At 39.7% G+C, this 20,413-nt stretch overlaps 1 protein-coding gene across 1 annotated transcript in view; it reads right to left on the reverse strand.

Moving 5' to 3' along the window:
* The window catches only part of RYR2 (ryanodine receptor 2), a 421,553-nt gene that overhangs the window by 174,369 nt on the left and 226,771 nt on the right, over window positions 1-20,413 (reverse strand). The window contains exons 28-34 of the mRNA XM_089529854.1: window positions 15,944-16,091; window positions 11,974-12,182; window positions 10,974-11,148; window positions 9,253-9,461; window positions 7,233-7,579; window positions 3,523-3,637; window positions 955-1,115 (exon numbers count right to left, since the gene is read on the reverse strand). Coding sequence (XP_089385980.1) covers window positions 955-1,115; window positions 3,523-3,637; window positions 7,233-7,579; window positions 9,253-9,461; window positions 10,974-11,148; window positions 11,974-12,182; window positions 15,944-16,091 — 1,364 coding nt within the window. The remainder of the gene's footprint in view (window positions 1-954; window positions 1,116-3,522; window positions 3,638-7,232; window positions 7,580-9,252; window positions 9,462-10,973; window positions 11,149-11,973; window positions 12,183-15,943; window positions 16,092-20,413) is intronic.

Genomic DNA, 20,413 nt, shown 5'->3' on the forward strand with positions numbered 1-20,413 from the left:
ACTGCATGTAATGGCCAAGATACTTTTGTTTACCTTGTCATCTTGGCTTTGTCCCTTTAACTGCTAATTACAACCATTACTGAGATTGAGCTTGTTACCTAGCACAATACCCACATGTTTTGCACATCCCACCTGACAGCACATCACCCTACATATGTGAAATTCACCCAGCACAAGCCTGCCTAAATAAGAAGCAAAAAGAGAGCAGGAAAGGGGTCCATCTGACCTCACATGGAAGGGAGTTCCACAGACTGGGAGCAGCAATAGCGAAGGCTCTTCTGAGTCTTCACCAACCTCACCTGTGAAGGTTGTGGGACTGAGAAAAAGCTCTCCCCTGCTGATCTTAACACGTGGCCTGGCTTGTGTAGGGAGATACAGTACTTCTGATAGGCTGGACCCAGGCTATTTAAGGCTTTAAAATTCAAAACCAACACCTTCAATTCTGCCCAAAAACTGACTTGTAGCCAGTGCATTTCTTAATCCTGCCACTGTGTAATGGCACCTTGGACTTTGGCTTCTATGTACATTTTCACAACATATACAGAATGAGACAGAAATTCTAAATACTACAGGATTAGTCTCAGGTAGATTAGACCCACTGAATCAATTGAATTTACATAAAAGTTTACATGATAAGTCCTTTTCAACCAATTGGATTTAGCCTTGTATTGTAAAGTTTACTAACTGTGAAATGTATATACAGATGACACTTGTCACTGGACTGAATAAATGGAAAATATAAATCTTCAGTGACTAAGCCCTTGACTAGAATTTTAAAAAAACAAATACCTTCATAAAGGTTAATAATAATAATAATAATAATAATAATAACCTGATGACTGAAACAAAAAGCACCATTATTAAAATACTTGACATCTGTGATATTAATCACAATCATTTTTTTGAACCTGATAATACATTCATTGACATATGCAAGGGCTTCTCATAACAAACCTCTCATGAACTTTTCCTTTTTCATCTCCTAGGGTTACCATAACAGTGCGGACTCTGTCCAAATCAAAGTTTGTATCATATTGATGAAAGTCAGATGTAATCCAGCCCACCCATACATTAGCGGGTTCTTGTCCAGGAAAGATACGCACAGAATAATAATACTGTAAAGAGATTTTTAAATCACTCATATTAACATTTTATTGCAATCCTGAATTAATGTTTTGCAAAAAAAAATGTTTTACATTTCTTATCAATGAATAGGAAATTAAATATCAATAAATATTAATGACCAAATCAATATTCAAAACTGTTGTTGCATTTGCAGTTTCATTTTTCCCCCTCCAAACAATACTGGTTTGGTTTATTACTCAGCCTAAATTCTGAAACCTTGTTTTGCAAATTTGTTGAATTCTGTGGTCCTCAGTGGTCCATGTAAACCAATTTTGTGTCCTTCATTATGTCTTACTGATAGCACCAACCGATATGATCTAATTTTCAATATATTTGCTAAATTACATGAGATAGATTTTGTGGGTTTTTCGGGCTATGAGATTGACTTTAAAGAGACATGCTTCTTACTTACACTGTAAATGTCATTTTTAACTACGATGGTTGAAAAGTCTATGTAATAATGGATAATAAACATATTTAAAACTACAGTGGCCCCTCCATTTTCGTGGACTTGAAGTCTGCATCCCTTGCCCATTCATGGGCAGCAAATGGAGGAGGACAAAATGGGTGTAAGCAGGCGGGCACCACCATTCAAGGCAATGGGGCTTGAATATAGGCAAATTTCTGTTTTCTCAGTGGCATCTGGAATGGATTTAATGCAAAAACAGGGGGGTTACTGTATAGTAAAATAGGAGTCTTATTTGGCAAGTTATCTGTTCTTATGTTATGGACCAAAGTGGACAAGGGACACAGAGGAATATTGAAAGATGAAAGTGAGCACTTTCTTGGATTAAACGGGCCCCAAACGTATTATATTTTGCTTCTACATGTGTTGGCTCTGCATCAACATTGAAGAAATGTAGAAAGTCTATTTGAAGTAGCTAAAATGAAAAACTATTCCCCATACCTGCCATAATCAGTGCATAGGTGTGGCTCCCCTGTGGACCCCTAAACACCTTGATGGCATTTGGCTATCCATAACAGGATATTCATTGCTGCTCAGACTGTGGCCATGCCCAAGAACTGTGGCCAACTTTTCCACAGCTATTGACAATACGATAGTGTAGGAACAGTTAGTTAATTAAAAAATAGCTCTCAATTTACTACTGAAAGCCAAAGTAAAATATCATTCCAGTTATATCATCCAAAGGCTAACTGGTCCTCCACCGCAAATGAAGTACAACCTTATAATAACAACAGGGAGGGGAAAAAATGATTATTACCAAGAATGAATTCCAATTTCTAATTAGAGAGAAAACAAAAATCGCACCTGGTGTTTTGTGAAACAGCCAAGCCAGCTAGCCAGGACGCTTCTAAAGATTGAGCAATCTAATTTTTTAGGTCACTATAGTTCTGCAGGAATACTGTCTCATATGTGCCTGTTCTGACATAATCCTGCATCATATTTTGTTGCTGGGACAAGTATCCATAAAACTGAAAGTACAGCACAGCAGATATTTTTTCTGTGCACTCACTGAACACTGACTGCTCCATGTTGTGGTCCTGGCAGTTTAACAAGGTATTTTAAAATGAGCAGAAGTCATTTGGCATTGCATACCATATAAGGACACTATTACATCCCAGCATGATAATGAAGGACTGTTTGACCACTCAGCTGCATTCTGCCTCCTTTGATACAGAACACCCGAACACACAAACATCAACTTGGCTGTAGAGAGAAAGACAGGTGGTGCTGGACCTGGTTTGAATCTCATGGAAGAGAACCTACTGCTCTTAGTGCCAATAGATCCTGCAGTTGGCCTCATCAATGTTCAGGAGCTGCACATTGGGGAAGACTGGCACGGCTGCCACCATCTTGATATCCCAAGCCCACTCAACTCTACACCTGCATGCCAGGTATCCCAACTGAGGGTGGGGCACCAAGCAACTTTGAAAGTATACATTTCCAAATTAAAACTTTATGCCGTTTTCAGCCTTATTTTAAACACAATGTATTAGCGTTGATCTATAATAATAATCAAGAGTATAATTTAACTATAGCCAGAGCTAATTTTGCAGCTTGAGGAAAAGAATATGAAGACACCGCTCTTATTCCATATACCAGAACAGAGTGCATCAGTAGGCCTGCACTCAGGACTAGCAAATATATTCCCCAAACTATGTCGTGCACACCTGAAGGATGGAGGCTGACTTAGGGAGAAGAGCATAGAGAAGGCCACGTGGTTCACAACTTGGTTGCTCCTTAAACCTTGTCATCTGTGGCTTGAGGCAGGTGCATTATTCTGCCTAACAATAAGGCCAGACCTGTACATATAATGTGCAACTTATTTTTTAAAAAAGGGTGTCCTCAGAATGTGTCTAATAATTTCAAACTGAGTTTCAAATGTCATTTCTGAGAAAGCAAAGAGTTGAAATATTAATATGAAATTTACTTACAGTGGAAGTTTGCATTAAGTAATCATAATCATCTCTTTCATCTGCCAGGACATCTTCAGTAAGCCTTGCAGAGTGGCTTGTACTGTAGTCTGGCTTTGTTCTTCTCAGCATAAATCTGTAATATATCAAAATACAGGAGACACAACAAATCACAATCTTTGTAAATCTGAATTTATTAGCTGGGATAAATGGTAACACATATGTTCCATTTAACAGCAACATTTTATAGAGTTATTAAATTGGAAAGTGGAAAACACTTTTTGTAAACAAAAATATTTACAAGCCAAGCTCCCATTTAATTATACATTTGTTATAAGGCCCCTAAATAATGTACTTTTACATTTTTAAGCTTTTCTCCAAATATCACCAAATATTTGAGTACTAGAGTCATTTAAAGAAAAGCACTTATACTTCAATTTATAAAATAGGCATACACTCTCAATTTGCTTGTCTGACCAAAGACAGGCCATTTGGTGCCCAGTTGTCACAGAGTGGCTGACTGATTGAGAGTCTACAATCTTCACCCATCCTGTCATAATTTGCCTGAGGCCATGAGGCACCTTGGAGATCATGGAGTTCTTTATCAAGCTTTTATGAAGACAATATTTATAGTTTGGCTCCCCAAGGGAAGCAAGCATGAATCTTGTGAATCAGAAGGCCCGAGCAGATGGGACAGGATAGTACAGGCACTTAGTCCATGCTATCCTGCCCTTGGTGCTCACCCAGGTTAGTCCCTATGGGCACTCCTTACCTTTCTGGTGGGCAATCCACCTGAGAAGCCCCTTAGTTGCCCATATGATGTTGAAATGGGGCACCTGGTTACACCCACAGGGCCAGGCACCCCATTCCACATCAGACAGGGCAATGAGGGGGGGGGGGGGGCGTTTCTCAGATGGACTGCCTACTGGAAAAGTAAGGAGCTTGGGAGGCTTCCTGAATAATATGGTTTTGCTGCAGAGTTTCTGAGAAACTCTGAGCAAAACCAGGGCTAATTTACCCCATGGTAAAGACTGGTTACCCCAGGGTCAGACAAGATCATCTGGATCCATGTCTCCACAGGCAGGATCAAGGCCAATCCCACCATGAATGTTTTGGCCTCTGTCATTTAAACTAGATAACACAAGGCCATGGGAAGCCAGACCATTTGGCCCATGTGGGCAGCCAAAGAGACAATTCTGAAATAAAAATGGAAACTTTTAAAAATGTCACCAAATTCTATTTCTTCTTCCGTGTCAATTATCTTACAGTTCACCAAGCTGCCTTAGGGTGCATCTATACCAGCCATTTAAGCTGTCCACATGCTGAAAGAACCCGAGGTCATTCCAAGCTTTCTGAAAAACACTGGTATTTTCCCTGGCTTTGCTTTGTTTGGTGCACAGCTGGGTTGAGCGGGAAAAACACAGAGAGAAGTAGCCATACGTTTTCAGGACTTCCAGCACCAGCTTTGAGGTGAGTATAGCATTTTCATTGGTGTAAACAAGCCCTAAATATGACGTTTGTATGTAAATACTGACAACACAGGTTTGGGTGTCACTGCTTATCTTTGGAAAGCAAAATGGCCCAGTGCTGTAAGGACATTGTTTTTAATCATATGAAAATGGGAAATATATGTAGGAGGGGAGGAGAGGCGGTTAAGAGGCTATAAGATAGCTGTGTTTAAATACTTGAAGGGATGTCATATTGAGGATACAGCAAGTTTGTTTTCCAGAGAATAGGACCCGGAGCAATGGATGCAAGCTACAGGAAAAGAGATTCACCTCAAAATTAGGAGGAACTTTCTGACAGTAAGGGCTGTCCCTCAGAGTGTAGTGGAGTCTCCTTCCTTGGAGGTCTTTAAACAGAGGCTGGATGGCCAACTGTCATGGTTGCTTTGGTTATGAGTTCCTGCATGGCAGGGAGTTGGACTGGATGGGCCTTGTGGTCTCTTCCAACTCTATGAATTTATGATTCTAGTTTTCAAGTAAGGAAGCAAAGGAGGTACTGTATTTATGCAAATTGCAACATTGATATCCCTGCATGTGCAGGGTGCACCTTGGATGCCAGCATGCTGAGTGCAAAAAATGAAAAGGGAAATCCATAGGGAGGAGAGGTTGATGTCATTTGGAAACCATTTTGGAAATGTTTCACCCTTGAAGACATCACATAAATCTACTGAATACATAAATGGCATTGCATTAAAATGTAGAGCCAAATGAATACATGAACAAGGAGCCAGAATCAGAACAAAATGCTATGCATAAGTCCCTAAATTAGAGATGGGATATGTGTCATTCTCCATAGGTTTTTAATTGGTTTTAATTTTACAATGGTTTAATTGCTTTTCAGTTTTGTACACTATGAATTGTCAACCATGGTGGGTTACAAACCACCGCTTTGTGGCGGTCTCCTGGCGCTGCTGTTTGCTCTGCGAGGGAGTCGCAGCAGCCAAACTGCGCGACTCCCTCGCGGAGCAAAAAAGAAGCTCCAAAATGGAGCTTCTTCCTGCGGTGCAGTTATGATGCCGCATGGCGCCAATGGCGCACTCGCAACGTCTAAGTGCTGCGCGACGTGCGGACGCACAGCGTCCGCTACATCAATATGGCGGCGGCTGTGTGGAACGGCCACCGCCATTTGTTACGGACAGAGTCCGTAACAGGAGTAGGGGCATCTAGAAGAGACGCCCCTTTTTTAAACTGGGACGTCCTGAGGACGTCCCAAATGGCCGTATGTAACCAGCCTATGTTTCTTTTAATGGTAGTAAGCTGTCTTGAGTAAACTGCCTTCAAAGTGGGAAAAGGGTGGGGTATAAATATAACAACAAGAACAACAGCAAGAACAATAACATGTTTTCAAGCAGTAACACCCCCTAGACAAAGCCAGCACAGCCAGTGGTGAGGTTGTTGCAATCTGAAAATAACTAAAGAGCCACAGAGCCCTCATCAGTGCCCTACTCCCATCATGACTCTGGCAATCCTTACCATCATTAATCTGCTATTTCCGTATTCTATACATTATACTGTATTGTTTTATGCAGTATTTTGTTTTAATTTTTTGAATGCACAATTTATTTTTGTATGCCATATGGGAATGTCACTTGTACTGAAGGAAGAACTCTAGTCACTGTCAGATAGCAGAGAATGAATTTCAGAATCTAATCCCATGATGACAATGACTTTAAAGGACAATGACATGTCCTTTAATTCCACTCTTCTCCTTTTATGTTGTTGTAATTGTAATTGTAATGTAATGGATGTCTTTGGGGTTACTGGTGTTATTAGTTTTAATTGGTTTTAAAGGTGATTGAATGATGGATATTTTTATTGTTGTATTTTATTGCTTAATGTGGGGGGATTTCTTTTATTGGATTTGCTGTTGTCATATTTTAACTGATTGTAAACCGCTGTGATCATTGGAATAGCGGTATACAAATAAAGATTCATTCATTCATTCATTCATTTATTTTAGTTTCTTTTAAAAAGATAATAGGGTTGTTATGCTAATTTTTTACAGCTTTTGGAAACATGTCATTTATATTCCTTAATAATTGGGGCAGCTGGGTGAAGGGAGACCTAAATTTTAATACTCTTAATCAGAACATTGCCAACAACAAAAAATGTTCAAATCAGATGTTTCTACCCTGATTGCACATTCAGAAATGTTTCATATCTAAATTAAATTACATTATTACAGGATGTGGTTTGCAATATGCCAAAGAGATCAAGTCACTTGACCTTTGTTTGAGGCGTGAAGGTTTTTCTTGTGTATAGTCTTTATGGTTATTAAATTCTGTTTTTGCCATTTCTTTTTCTACCCGATCAGTTACAAGATGGCCATGAGCAGTCTTCATAAGGACTTCGAAGTCAGAATCTGCATCATAATCATCCATGTCATTCTTTGGGCCAAAAAGGCTGGAACTTGGCACTCCTCCTCCAGGCATTTTAGAAAACACTTCTGCACACTCTATAGGCATGCTGAGACGATAGAACATGATATCTGTTTTGCTATTTTGCGATCCAAATGATTTCTGGGTAACCTTCAAGCATGGGGAGCTGTCTGCAGTTCCATCTATTCTTGTAACCTACCAAATACAAAAACTAAAATGTAAAATTAATGGGAAAATGTAAAATTAAATGCAATTTTTATTTATATTTACAGGTTTTTAATAATACATAAATGATTAACAACTGAATCTTAAGCATTCCATTAATATAATTTTCAATGTTAGCAAGGTAAAATTACTGTTAGTACAAAAAGCTCACTACAGATTTACACTGAGAAAAAGAACTTTACTAAGCTAATACTGAGAAGTCACCAATGAAGTCTTAGTTAAAAAAATGTTGAAAATGCAATTGCAATAAGGATGCTTAAGGAAGCAAGTAATTATTTATTTAGTTAGTTATTTCCTTCACTTCAAGACTACCTGGTGTTATTAACAACAAAAATAATAAACAATTATAATCTCTATATCTTAACTCTCCAATGCTTTATATGCCATACATCAAAAGGAACACATAAAGTATATAAAAACACTTCACCCAAACTTCAACACTTCTTGTGCCCTACATTTGATTACTTTAACAAACTAATTGATTTGACGTGTTTACCCAACATACACTGTAGATGTTGCGTGTGTGTTTAATTTGAAGAATTCAATTAAAGTTAGTTAAAGTGAATGGGAGAAAAATGAAACACAGCACACCCAAAGTAGTGAATAATATCTCACTTAGGGGCATGTTCAGACTAAGGTCTTATCATATGTTAAGCTTAAGAAGCCCTTTAGCAAACAAACACACACACCATAAAAATCACAATTGTACCATATCCTAATAATAATGTAACACTTGAAATATAGCAAAATAAATATTCAGCACAGTTCATACCATGAGGCCCTAAGCTGTACCTTACTCAGTTTTTGCATAAATCTGTCATTGCTGAGGTAAAGATTTAAGAATAAAATAGGACTCACAGGAAGGGATAGAATATTTTGGAGGAAGACTGGAAAAAACAGCAAAAAAATCAATTTAATGATGTAATTGCTCTGTTTGTGATGGGGAGTGGCCACTAGCACTTATTGACAGGAAGACACAGTGGATTCAGTGTCTGAGTGCTCAGAATCTTGAACTGGACATCAGGGGGACAAGAAAAAGAACACAGGGGCTCAACAGACGGCTCCTGAGGGGCAGCTCCATGCCACCCCTTTCCTCACTGTATTGGGGCCGCAGCAATTGCACACCATGGCCCTGATCTGGCCTTTTCACAATACAGAAAGAAGCCACAAAAAGCAGCTCTTTTTTGTGCTGCAGAAAGGATACCTTAGCCACCGCTGCCCTGGCTTTTCAACAGCTTTTTGGCATTCCTTTGGCGCAGCACATTTAAACACTATGCCAATGGAGCGCTGTGATGCCCCCCACCATGCGGTTGGGTGTGCAGTGTGGCACCAGAATGGGGGCAACGTGGGGTGGCCAGTGTATGTACACCACACCCTCATGTCACCCTCACACCGGCATATAACACTGGTCTCTAGAGGCTCATAATGATTCTTCCTATGTACAGATGCCTGTTCTGCTCACTGCAATTGTAACTTGCAAACACAACACCTCTCACTGAATCAGACTAATTTTGCAATCCTATGCAAAGGTACTTAGAGCTAAGTCCCACTAAAGCCTGTGGGGCTTACTTCCAGGTAAGGAGGTGTAGTATTGCAGCCATTTCAGGTTCATTCCCACAAAATGAACTGAAGATATGTCAAACCTCAATATGTTCATGATTTGGTGGCACTGGAAGAAACTGAGGTAGTCGCTTGCTCAGCCATATGGTGATGTCCCGGTTTGTATTCACTGCAAAAGGTTCATACCCTTCTTGTAAACCACAAATGGTGAAATATTTCAGGGTGCTGACATCTTTGCCAAAGTTCAGTCTGCCCACTTGTGACAATCCCAGGCTACATGCAGGTATAAAGCCTGCCAAAAAAGACAGATGCAATCAATGAATCATAAATATTCACATATTTGTCTTGTTTATTTCATGCAATTTATGGGTTTTGTTTTTAATGAATAACCCACACATCCCAAGATGAGCAACAACCTTTGAAACACACAAGATCATCATTATACAGTGGGCCCTCGGTATTGGGATTTGGTTGGAGGACTCCCATGGATACCAAAACCAGTGGATGTTCATGTCCCAATAAATACAATGGAATAGTAACATGGCATCCCTTATATATGATGGCAAAATCAAGGTTTGCTTTTGGGAATTTTGTGTGTGTGAATATTTTTGAGCCATGATTGAATCTATGGATGCAGAATCCATGCATACAGAGGACTAACTGTATCTGAATTAGAACATTACTATATTCCACAAGGTAATTCATTATATCCAACTGAGTATGCTGACCAGATAGAAAAGTAATGAGCAATCTTTTGCAGCTCACACACACATGCACTCATTCTCCAGTGATCCTCCTTCCTCATTGAAGGGATCTGACAGTTCTCTTCCCCCCCCCCCCACCAGCACACACACCCCATGTCCTCCAATGAGAAAAGAGCACTGTCTATGAGCCCAGCGAAAAATTAGCAAAGGCCATCATTTTGCAGCAGAGAAGAGAAAGATAGGGGAAGAAGGACTCCATTAAAGTACTTGGAATTCCCGTGTGGTGCCCAAGCTACAGATTATGTACTCTAATGTAGAATCTTATTTCTGAAGAGAGGAATCGCAGAAAAGCAAACGTATCAACTGATTGTTCTAAAGTTTTACTGCAAACTTTATCAAACTCTGGAAACCAATACTACTAACTTAAATAATTTCAGCATAAATAGGACCCATCTTTTGAGGAAGAATCACAGGGCTATGTCACCACTGGAGCAGAGGCTTTGCATAAAATTGATGTCAGGATCAGTCCCTAGTTTCTCCCATTATAGATAAGGATCAAGTAGACTTTGATGTAAAAAATCATTAGGCAGCCCAAAGAATACACAATAGTAAATTGACAAAAGTAGTCCAGTGTGGTTCACAAGTTTCTGACATTCCTGATTCTTTCTAGTGTCTGATTCTTAATCTCTGCCTCCCCAAACATGTGAAGATAATGTATTCATATGACACAGCTAAAGGGGTGGGAGAGGATTCACAGACAAAGCTTAATTGTTCTCTTGGGAAATGTCCCCCAGATCATCCCTGACATAGTTAGATGCAGATATTCCTGGAGAGATGTCTTTTCCCCCACTGCAACTGTGATTATTCAGAAACACCACATACTATGTTCCTCTGGGTTGCTTTATAAGAAATCTTCCACCTGCAGAATGGGTGCAATTTTTTCTCTTCCTGGAAGGAACTCCATCAACCTAAAATTTTAAAATCTATAATTTCAGATAGACATTATGAGCTATACCCTCATTAAGATAACCATTCATATTACTTTTATCTTTCTCAAAAAGGACAGTTAGAAGAGCAAAATTGCTCATGAACTTACTTACCATCACCAACCTCAAAATCTTTGAATGCAAGCTCAGAACCTGAGTCATCAAGAAGGATTTCACCATTGAGAGTAAACATCACAGTGCGCTCATTCAAATCAACCATACATCCCACAATATCCCCTGTCAGCCAAGAACGACCAAAATGCTCATTTCCTTGGTGCCAACGTTGGGCCTAATTAATAAAATATGTCAAACAAAGTGAAAAACAGTTAAGAATTCTATGCTTGTAAATAATCTGTTAATAATCTGCATGGCAGGCGGTTGGACTGGATGGCCCTAGTGGTCTCTTCCAACTCTATGATTCTATGATTCTAACTGCAAATCCTACCATTACATTCATGAAAGTTTAACAGCAGTAGTATCAAGCATTAGATGACTGGGAGGACATATTACCAGTCCAGCACAATCAATAGTAGAAGCAAACTAATGTCTTTTATTTGAATAATATACTTCAGCTACAAGACAAAACAGCTACGTTCAGCAGTTTTGTATATCATTTACCGGTGTCATATAGCCTGGTCTTTAGCTTCCAAAAGCATTTTGAAAAGAATGATTTATCTCCATTTCAGGATCATTACTTCGTCTAGGTCAGGTTTATGGGGCTAAAACCTTTTCCTTGTTGTTCATCACTGTTCAAGGAAAAATTTAAGTATCATAATTGAAATGAATTAAAGTGGCTGTTTCATACTTGTAGAAGAAGCATAACATTTACAAGTTATCTCCTCTCAAAAGAACTGAAAAAGCAGAACCATTTCAGATAGGGAACCTTTCTCCTCCTGAACCCCTCCTCCCCTCAGATCATTTTAATGCATTGCTCATGGAATTCCTTAAGAAATTGTCTCCATTCTTGAGAAAACATTGGACACCTGATTCTTCCTCGAGTCATAGTTTTGCCACATGACCAAGTTATAGCTGTTACAATTTGTAAATGTTAAAGTTCTAGTAAAACAATGGGAAATCTCTCAAGACTTCATAAACCTTGAAGATCTACACATACCTTGAATCCATCAAACACAAATGCATGTTCATCTGATCCAAGTTCTTGTTCTGGTTGACAACCTGGCTTGGCCCAGCCAACCCTCATGTCTCCTGCTGTCACTGCTTCAAATTCAAAATACCATTTCCCAGTTCTTACTGCATATGTCTTCTCTGTACGGAAGATTCTAAACTTTTCCATCATACCACAGAACACATCTGGTCTAGTAGCTGCAAATTTTGAAATATAACTTAATATTTACTTTAGTTAAACAAGAAAAATACACAGCAAAATGACATTATCTGCTATCTTAGACTGGAAAGACCAGTAGTCTGTAAAAAAAAAAAAAGGAACAAGAATGTACTACAATCTCAACAATGGTGTCCTGCGCATGGCATAAAAAGAACTGTACCCATTCAAACCATTTTTATTTTGTCAGAGAAATGCTATGTTTTTTTATGATTGGTGTGATGGTGGTGGTTAAAATACAGTATTTATATCCCATCTTTATTTATAAGATCTCACACTGGCATATAAATAAAATTAATTTAGAATCATAGTCATTGATGATGCTGAACAGTATTAGGCATTGGGCCCAGCACAGAACCCTGTGGTGCCCCACTAGTCTTTTCTGTCCAGGTTGAGGAGTAATTGGTGAGCAGACAGACAGGCACATACATGCAGAGGCTAGAGAAGAAAGTCAAGAGATCAAGAAGAAAACTAACAGGCTATGTGTCCACCCATTTTCTAAATCAGTATGGATGTGTTTATGGATGTGGTGTGTGTGTGTGTGTGTGTGTGTGTGTGTGTGTGTGTGTGTACCCCATACTTGCCATATGTACTAACTATGGCGGGATACAGACCACCCCTTTGGGGCGGCCTGCACCCGCCCCTTTCCCCAATGGAACGGGGCCTGAGCTGCCACAGCAGCAGCCCCGGAGGCCCCGATCTGCCGCTTTTCCAGGCCTCAGGGAAGTGGCAACACGCCGCTTCCCCACAGCCTGGAAAGGAGTGTCCTTGGGGCTTCATGCCCCAAGGACACCCTGACAGTGGCAGGGAGACAGAGAAAGGGGCCACTTGGCCCCTTTCTCATCAGTATTGCTGGCGCGGCCGTGTAAAGGCCACACCAGCGATATGCAAGCGAAAGGAGCTCTGTTTTGGAGCTCTTTTCGGTGCCGTTGAAACGGTTCCACAGGCGCCCTGCAGTGGCACCAGGATGTAACGGCCGTGCCGCACCATTTGGACATGATGCTGCCGTTACATCAAAATGGTGGCGCCCATGTAGACAGGGCGCCGCCATTTTGATGTACTGATTATGTCCTAGGGTTAGAGTGCGTCTGAAAAGGACACTCCCAGGCAACCCTAGCAAGTACTCAGTACATGCTTAATGGCCCGTTTGTACAGGGCCATAGGCTCACTAACATTTGGCTCTCACCACCCCCAGTGCTAGTACACTGACTCGACAAATTCCATCTGAGGTAACACGAGGAATCAAAAGAAATTTCTCCACTGCTGGATCCCCACTCCTGCCTGATCATTTGCTATTAAACTCTCTGAATTGTTAAGCTATTATCTGCCTCTGTCCATGCTTTCCATAAGCTTCTCCCTTCTAGGTTCTGATTCACTTAAAGACGTTTAATTCTCAGTGGGAACCTGGATTAATACACCCAAACTTGACACCACATACATTGAACTTCATCTCTTCTCTTTAATCTTTGCCTCATTTCCATGTTTCATTCTGTCACATTTAGAAACTCTTCCAACCACAATCTTTGGCTCCAATGCAGAATATGAATATTTTGGACTGGGGAGTACTTAAATACAGCTTCTACATAAGTGGTCTTTAATATAGTGACCTCTTGTACTTTACCTTGACTCAGAGTGAGACTGCTGTTTTTGGTATAACGAATTACTACTCCTGTTGCCCTTCAATGTTTCACTAATGTGACTTCTAATTATCTCTTTCCTTTATACCCATGTTACTTTTCCCCTTTGTAACAACATCACTAGGAGTACGGCATTAAGCCATTTCTCTTATATCATGCATTATCTTGTCAGGTTCAAATACTCATACAATTAAGTTATCATCTTTTGAATCTTCTGTACCTCCAATTAATTCTCACTTTTCCTCTTATATTTTTTCACTGCTGCATCAGTGTGTATTTTCTTCTGAATTTTATACTCTTAGCAAAAACATAAAATCTCTACAAAGTTTTGCTAGTAACCACACTCTATTATCAAAGAGAAAACCACTGGCTAAGGCAGATTATCTACAAATTAATATTAGTGATTAAAGCAAAAGTGTTGCAGAGGATGCAAAGTTCCTAATTCTCAGTATCTTTCTCTTTCATATATCTGACAGTCAACATGGATAACCTCTCTAATTATAACACCTGCTTTTCCTTCCCAGAGAGCATATGGATAATGAAGCATGAGAAGGTGCCATAATTTTTCTCACTACTATGAAACCCACATCTGGCACTGAGAGATTTGCAATGGACTGAACACCTTATGAATGGGCACTTAGCAAAGGCAGCAGTAAAATTCATCAGTAATTTGTTTTTTAAAAAATGACTTTTCAAGTGAGAAATTCCACAAGGGAAGCAACATTAGCCTGCTATGTCAAAACCCATAGAAATGTCCAGTGGTGCTTTAGAGATTGGAGAATGTAAAAAGCTTTAATGACTGAAGAGTGAAGAAAGGAGAATCAGTTCATTTGAAATGTGGTGTGGGAGAAAAGTCGATACCCTGATCTGCCAAGAGAGAGAGAGAGAGAGAGAGAGAGAGAGAGAGAAATAGGTCCTAGAGCAAATCAAGACTGAACTCTTCTTAGAAGCCATGACTGAGACTGGCATACAGTTGTATCAATAGAAGACAGGGTTCATTAGAAAAGACAATAATGCTTGGCAAGGTAATAAGAAAAGAGTAAGACCATGTTACTGGTGAATAGATTCAATGAATGAAGCCAATGAGTCTGCAAAACCTGAGCAGGGCTGTTGATAACAGGGTGGCTTGGAAGTCTCCCATTCAAAGAGTGATCATAAGTCAAAGCCAACTTGACGACAATTACCAACAACAGCAAACGTGAAAGCCCAATAGGTGAGTTTATTCAATATGTAAGCTCATAAAAGCAAGTTCCATAAAAACCACTAGAGGGCCCTGAATCATTTAAAATTGCTTTTTGCAAGCAGAAAATGATAGTGCCTACAGTAAATCATATTCTTCTAGGTAGCAAGAAATTTTTGATATTACAGGAGAAACCTTTTTCAGCTTCATAGAGTGGAAGATATTGCTTAGTGGTTTTTCTGTTATATGTTTCTAGATGCTTAGAGCTTCCAGGAATGGTGATTCACCTTTTAAATACTTCACAGGCCTCTTAAGTTTAACCCTAAAAAATGTAAGTTTAAAAAAAAAAAAACTCAAAAATGGATTTCCAGATGCTTCTAATTTTGTTTATCTCTCTTCTGGCATTTCTGACAGTACATGTAGACCCTGGAGGCTCTCAGATTCAGAAAACTGTCTCCAAACTACTGAATTTCCATATCCCTGCTCTAGCATGACATCCTTAGACAATTCAACTACCCCTTCTTGCAGCACAAGATCAACTTAAACAGCCTAATCCAGGATTTCTCAGAGACTTATTTGCACAACTGACATGCACTTCTCTGTGCTTATCTTATGCAGCTATTTAACAGTTCATTTAACAGAATGAACAGTTCAGTTCTGTTCCTTAGTCCACAGAAATATTACACCAGATACAAGTATCTAGTACAGAAACATTGCATATGGAGTAGCCTAGCTGTAGCATGCATTACATTTAGTCATTACACTATACCAGCTACAGCAGAACATTCCCAACTTTTTTTTAGTCTGCACCATATTTAAATTCATTTTATCAGTTTGAGAAATAGTTGTGTGTTGCCTAAATATTATAATAAAATAATCATATAGTAGGTTCCATCTACTTCTTTAGACAATAAAATTTTAATACCATGATCTTGATCTGGAGCTTCAAGGTTATAACCATAGCCAATAAGTGTACGGACTGCTTCTCGTAGACTATCTTTGTTTGATTTCTTAGTTCTATCATCTAGAAGTGCGTAGGGCACAAGACGAGGATTTCGGCGGTTCTTCACATCCTGAAAAATAAGAAGAAATATAAATTAAAATTATTCATTTTGTCACAAGACTGTGACCAATGTGTCGAGATGAATTATACTGCTGGTAATTTGTTTGTTTTTTTTTGTTTGTTTTTTTTTTGTTTTGTTTTTTGGTTGGTTGGGTTTTTTGGGGGAGAGGGGGGAGTTAGAAGGACTTTGGGCAGAACTTTAAAGTTCATCTTTTCCCCAAAGAAATTCTATGTAATTTGGAGGCACTCCTTTATACACTCCCCAACTATCTTCACTTTCTTACTCCTGATGGGTGGCAGATGCGGTAGAGAATGGCAGGAAACATGACAGGCAACAAAGAACAGGAGGCAGAAATGAATAGGAAAGGATGCCTACAGTACACTGCCTCACAATGCAGTTTGTGGGTATGAGAAGGAAGCTACAGAGTAAGCAAGAGAGTGAAGGCAGAGTGGGTTGCTAGACAATGAAAGACAAAAGAAGGAGCAAACAAAAATATCACACAAAAGAGAGAGATGGTGAGGGAAGAAACAAAAATGCAGAGAAAGAGGAAAAGACAAAAAGTACAGATTTCAAGGAGAAGAGATTCTGAAAACAGGCAGCCCCCGCTAAACAGAAGATAAAGTATGTAGGAAAAAGGACATCAAAGATGGGTAGTGACAATAATACAGATATTACTGGTAATAAGGTGGGAGGAGAAGACTGGAAAACATGAGATAAGAGGGTTAAAAAAAAAACACAGAAAAACCAAGCAGCTACAGAGAAAGCATAGGTTGCCTGACAAACAAGTTACAGGTTCACAGAATTAGGATTCCTTTGTAGCTAATACACAATATTAAACATTTTAACAAGTGACGTTTGGCCAGAAAGACCACGCTACCAAATAAACAATTTGTAAGCCACTCTGAGAGCCCTTGAGGCTGAAGAATGGGGTATAAATAATCTTAAATAAATAAATAAATAAATATTATAGCGTTTTTACATTTGCAGATAGAGGCCCAGTACAGACCACCCAAAATGGCGCACTCACAACGTCATTATGGTGCCATGACATGCGGACGCTAGGCATCCGTCACGTCAAAATGGTGGCACACGTCTCTACAGGGCACCGCCATTTTGACATACGGAAGATGTGCTAGGGTTGTGGGGCATCTGTAAGTGACACCCCAAGGCAACCCTAGCACATCATCAAGACATGCCACAAGGCCCGTCTTCACTGGGCCAGAGATGCCCATTTTGGAAGTTTTAAAAGAAAATAATCTATTTTTTCCCCCAAGGAAAAGAATTGTTTGACTATCACTAAATGAAGTGGAGGCTTTTGTGTGGAAGAAGGAGGGTTTCAACCCATATTCCAAACATAACCTACTTTACTGAAATTGGGATTAACAGTATGTAGACCAAGTAAGAAATCATAGAGGACCTAAAGTAGGATTTAGGCCACTGAGCAGTGTAACAGTTGAATTGTCTGTTGCTCCAAACATTTCTGAGTTACCTTAATCACTAATTTGAACATCACGTGTTTTAGTAAGTGCAAACAGATATATAAATCTTTGTTTACAACACTGTTTATGAATTTTAGAAATAAATGGATTTTAATTGGAAATATAAATAGCTTATCTATAGCTGCTGCTGTTCCAAACATTAAAAAAGAAGAAACAAAAGGGTACTGCCATTCACTTTTGGCCTAAACACTTTGTCTTCTTGGCAAGAATCAGAATAATATTTTAAAATAGTCCCAAAAACATTTTTAAAAAACCTGCCAAGAAACCCCGATGAGAAGAATCCTGGACCTGAACCTTCACAGTTCAGGACTTATTGTATACAAAATTCACATGTGGTTGTTTTGCGTAGAAAACTGCATTTTTCTGTGCAGAAAATGCTATTTTCAATGCAAGAAAATATTGTTTTCAGCGTAAAACAACCATGTGTGAAATTTTGCACAGGATAAGCCTCAAAGAGTATAGTCTTAAAAGTAAAAAAAAACTGCTAAAATCATTCTTTCCTTTGTGAACAAAAACAGTAAAAAAAACCTGGCACACTGGTGGACTTACGGTGAAGCTCCATTCTTGCCAAGGAGAAGGAGACATCCATGAATGGGTTACTCCTGTTGCCACCCAGAATAAACACAATATTGTATTATTTTAAAAGAATCTCTATTGATTTTCATCTTCTTCTCCTAAGTTTCTTCACAAGCTTAGATACAGGAAAGAACAGAAAAGACCCCCACATCCAGTAAAGAAATTAGGTCTTGCCACCCAAGGTGAAGCTGGAAGACTCCTCCTCCTTGGCAGGAGCAGACCTTCCTAGCAAGTCCTTCAATGTGCCAGCTAGTAGAGAAGGAGCCATCCAAAAATGTAATCTGCCAGAGCAAACATGTGCATTAGGGTGTGAGGTGACAAGAATGTATTATAATGTTGTTCTACCTGTTGCAGAACCCTTCCACCAAAAAAGGCTCAGACTGAGACAAGGCAATGGACTTTCAAAGAATACTGTACACTACATATACATCATTGTCATCTACTATCCATTACCTTCCTGCTGAGAACAAAAGTGAACACAGCATGGCATTTTTGTTTACCTTTCTTATATTAGGACAGGCTCTTGATTTAGCAAATCTCAATATGGCCAAATATGAATTCAAGTTGAAACTTCACTTCTACAAATTGAGTTCAGAGTGTGACATAGAATACAAAGACAAAAGTCCAACAAACAAAAGGTGCCAAAGGTACCTTTAAACCTAAGTAATGGATTTATAGAACAAGCCCTATTGCCCCAAACAAAATAGGTCGTGGTACCCCATGCTCCAGTAAATCACACAATGGGGCTTTCTACATTGACATTTGGGACGTCCTCCGGACGTCCCATTTTAAAAAAGGGGCGTCTCTTTTAGACGCCCCATGGCCTAGTACGGACTCCGTCCGTACAAGATGGCGGCGCCCCTTCTACATGGGCGCCGCCATCTTTACGCATCGGACGCACAGCGTCCAGACGCGTCGCGCCGCTGCTGACGTAGCGAGCGCGCCCCTGGCGCCTCGCTACGTCGCAAACGCGACGCAAAAAGAAGCTCCATTTTGGAGCTTCTTTTTTCGGTCCGCGCGGGAGTCGGGCCGTTTGAAGGCTCCGGCTCCCCCGCGGACCTTCTGGCGGCGGCGGCAGACCGCCGCAAAGCGGCGGTCTGTACCCCGCCAATATTACAAAATTTATCAACTTGACAGGAAAAGGAAAAACACTTTTTACTTAATCTGTAATTTCATGAAGTACATCCAATTATGGCATCACGTTGTTATGTGAAAAACAACACATGGCCAAAGCAGATGGCCTGGAATGAGTGAGCTCCGACCACACCAGCCGTGATCACTCTGGGACCGAGACCACACAGCCTGTTCCCAAAACAGGCCACTGCCACGGTCCCAAATGAGCAGATTAATCCACTCCTTTTGCCACCTTAGGTAGCCTCGGGGCAGCTTCTGGCTGCTTCGGGGGCATACATTATCTAAATAGCAAGCACCCAAAGCAGTCAGAAGCTGCTTTATTTGGCCCATCTGTCTCAGGCCTCAATCTACTTACCTCTTAAAGACCAACAAGATTTGTGAGATACATGTGATCAATTTGTGAGATACGTGTGATCAATTTGTGAGATACATGTGGTCAATATATACAGGTCGGGCACTCCTCTTTCTGGGCAACATAGCTACCCATGGATATGTTTCATACAGTTTCATGGGTAGTCACTGTATGAAACATATCCATGGGTAGCTATGTTGCCCAGAAGGAGGAGTGCCCAACCTGTATATATATCCCTGGATACTTACAACAAAATGCAGGCTTGTGATTAACATCGTCATTTTTTAAAATCTCCTATATTATTTTTAACACCTTTGCCTGATGAAAACACCAGTGGAGCTTTGAAAGTCTGTGACATATGTATAATTTTATGTCTTTTGATTGACCCAATAAAAGTATCATTGTTTTGTGGATTTAGGAGGTTATTGTACTGTAACAGAAATTTCAGGAAACTTAAATTTCTAGGACTGACAGAACAAGGATTGGCAAGAGGACCTAGTAATTGAAAATCCATAAGTTTATTTCCAATTGTCGACAAAGGAAAACAATGAACTCAGTGGAATTCAAGTTCCAAAAGCTGAGACCCCGAACAAGACAAAATGGCTCTTTTTATATTATTCAAGACAAAGAAGCTTCTTCAATACACCTGATTGGCTAATTACAATTTAAACATACAGAATTCTTACAATCAGAACAGAAATACATGCATACATTAAAACTGCATCATCACTCCTTACCCCCTCCTGTAGGAATTCAGTGGCTTTCCTCCT

Source organism: Sceloporus occidentalis, unplaced genomic scaffold, assembly GCF_023333645.1.
Source record: "Sceloporus occidentalis isolate IW3139 unplaced genomic scaffold, rSceOcc1.0.p SCAF_6, whole genome shotgun sequence".
Classification (NCBI taxonomy): domain Eukaryota; kingdom Metazoa; phylum Chordata; class Lepidosauria; order Squamata; family Phrynosomatidae; genus Sceloporus; species Sceloporus occidentalis.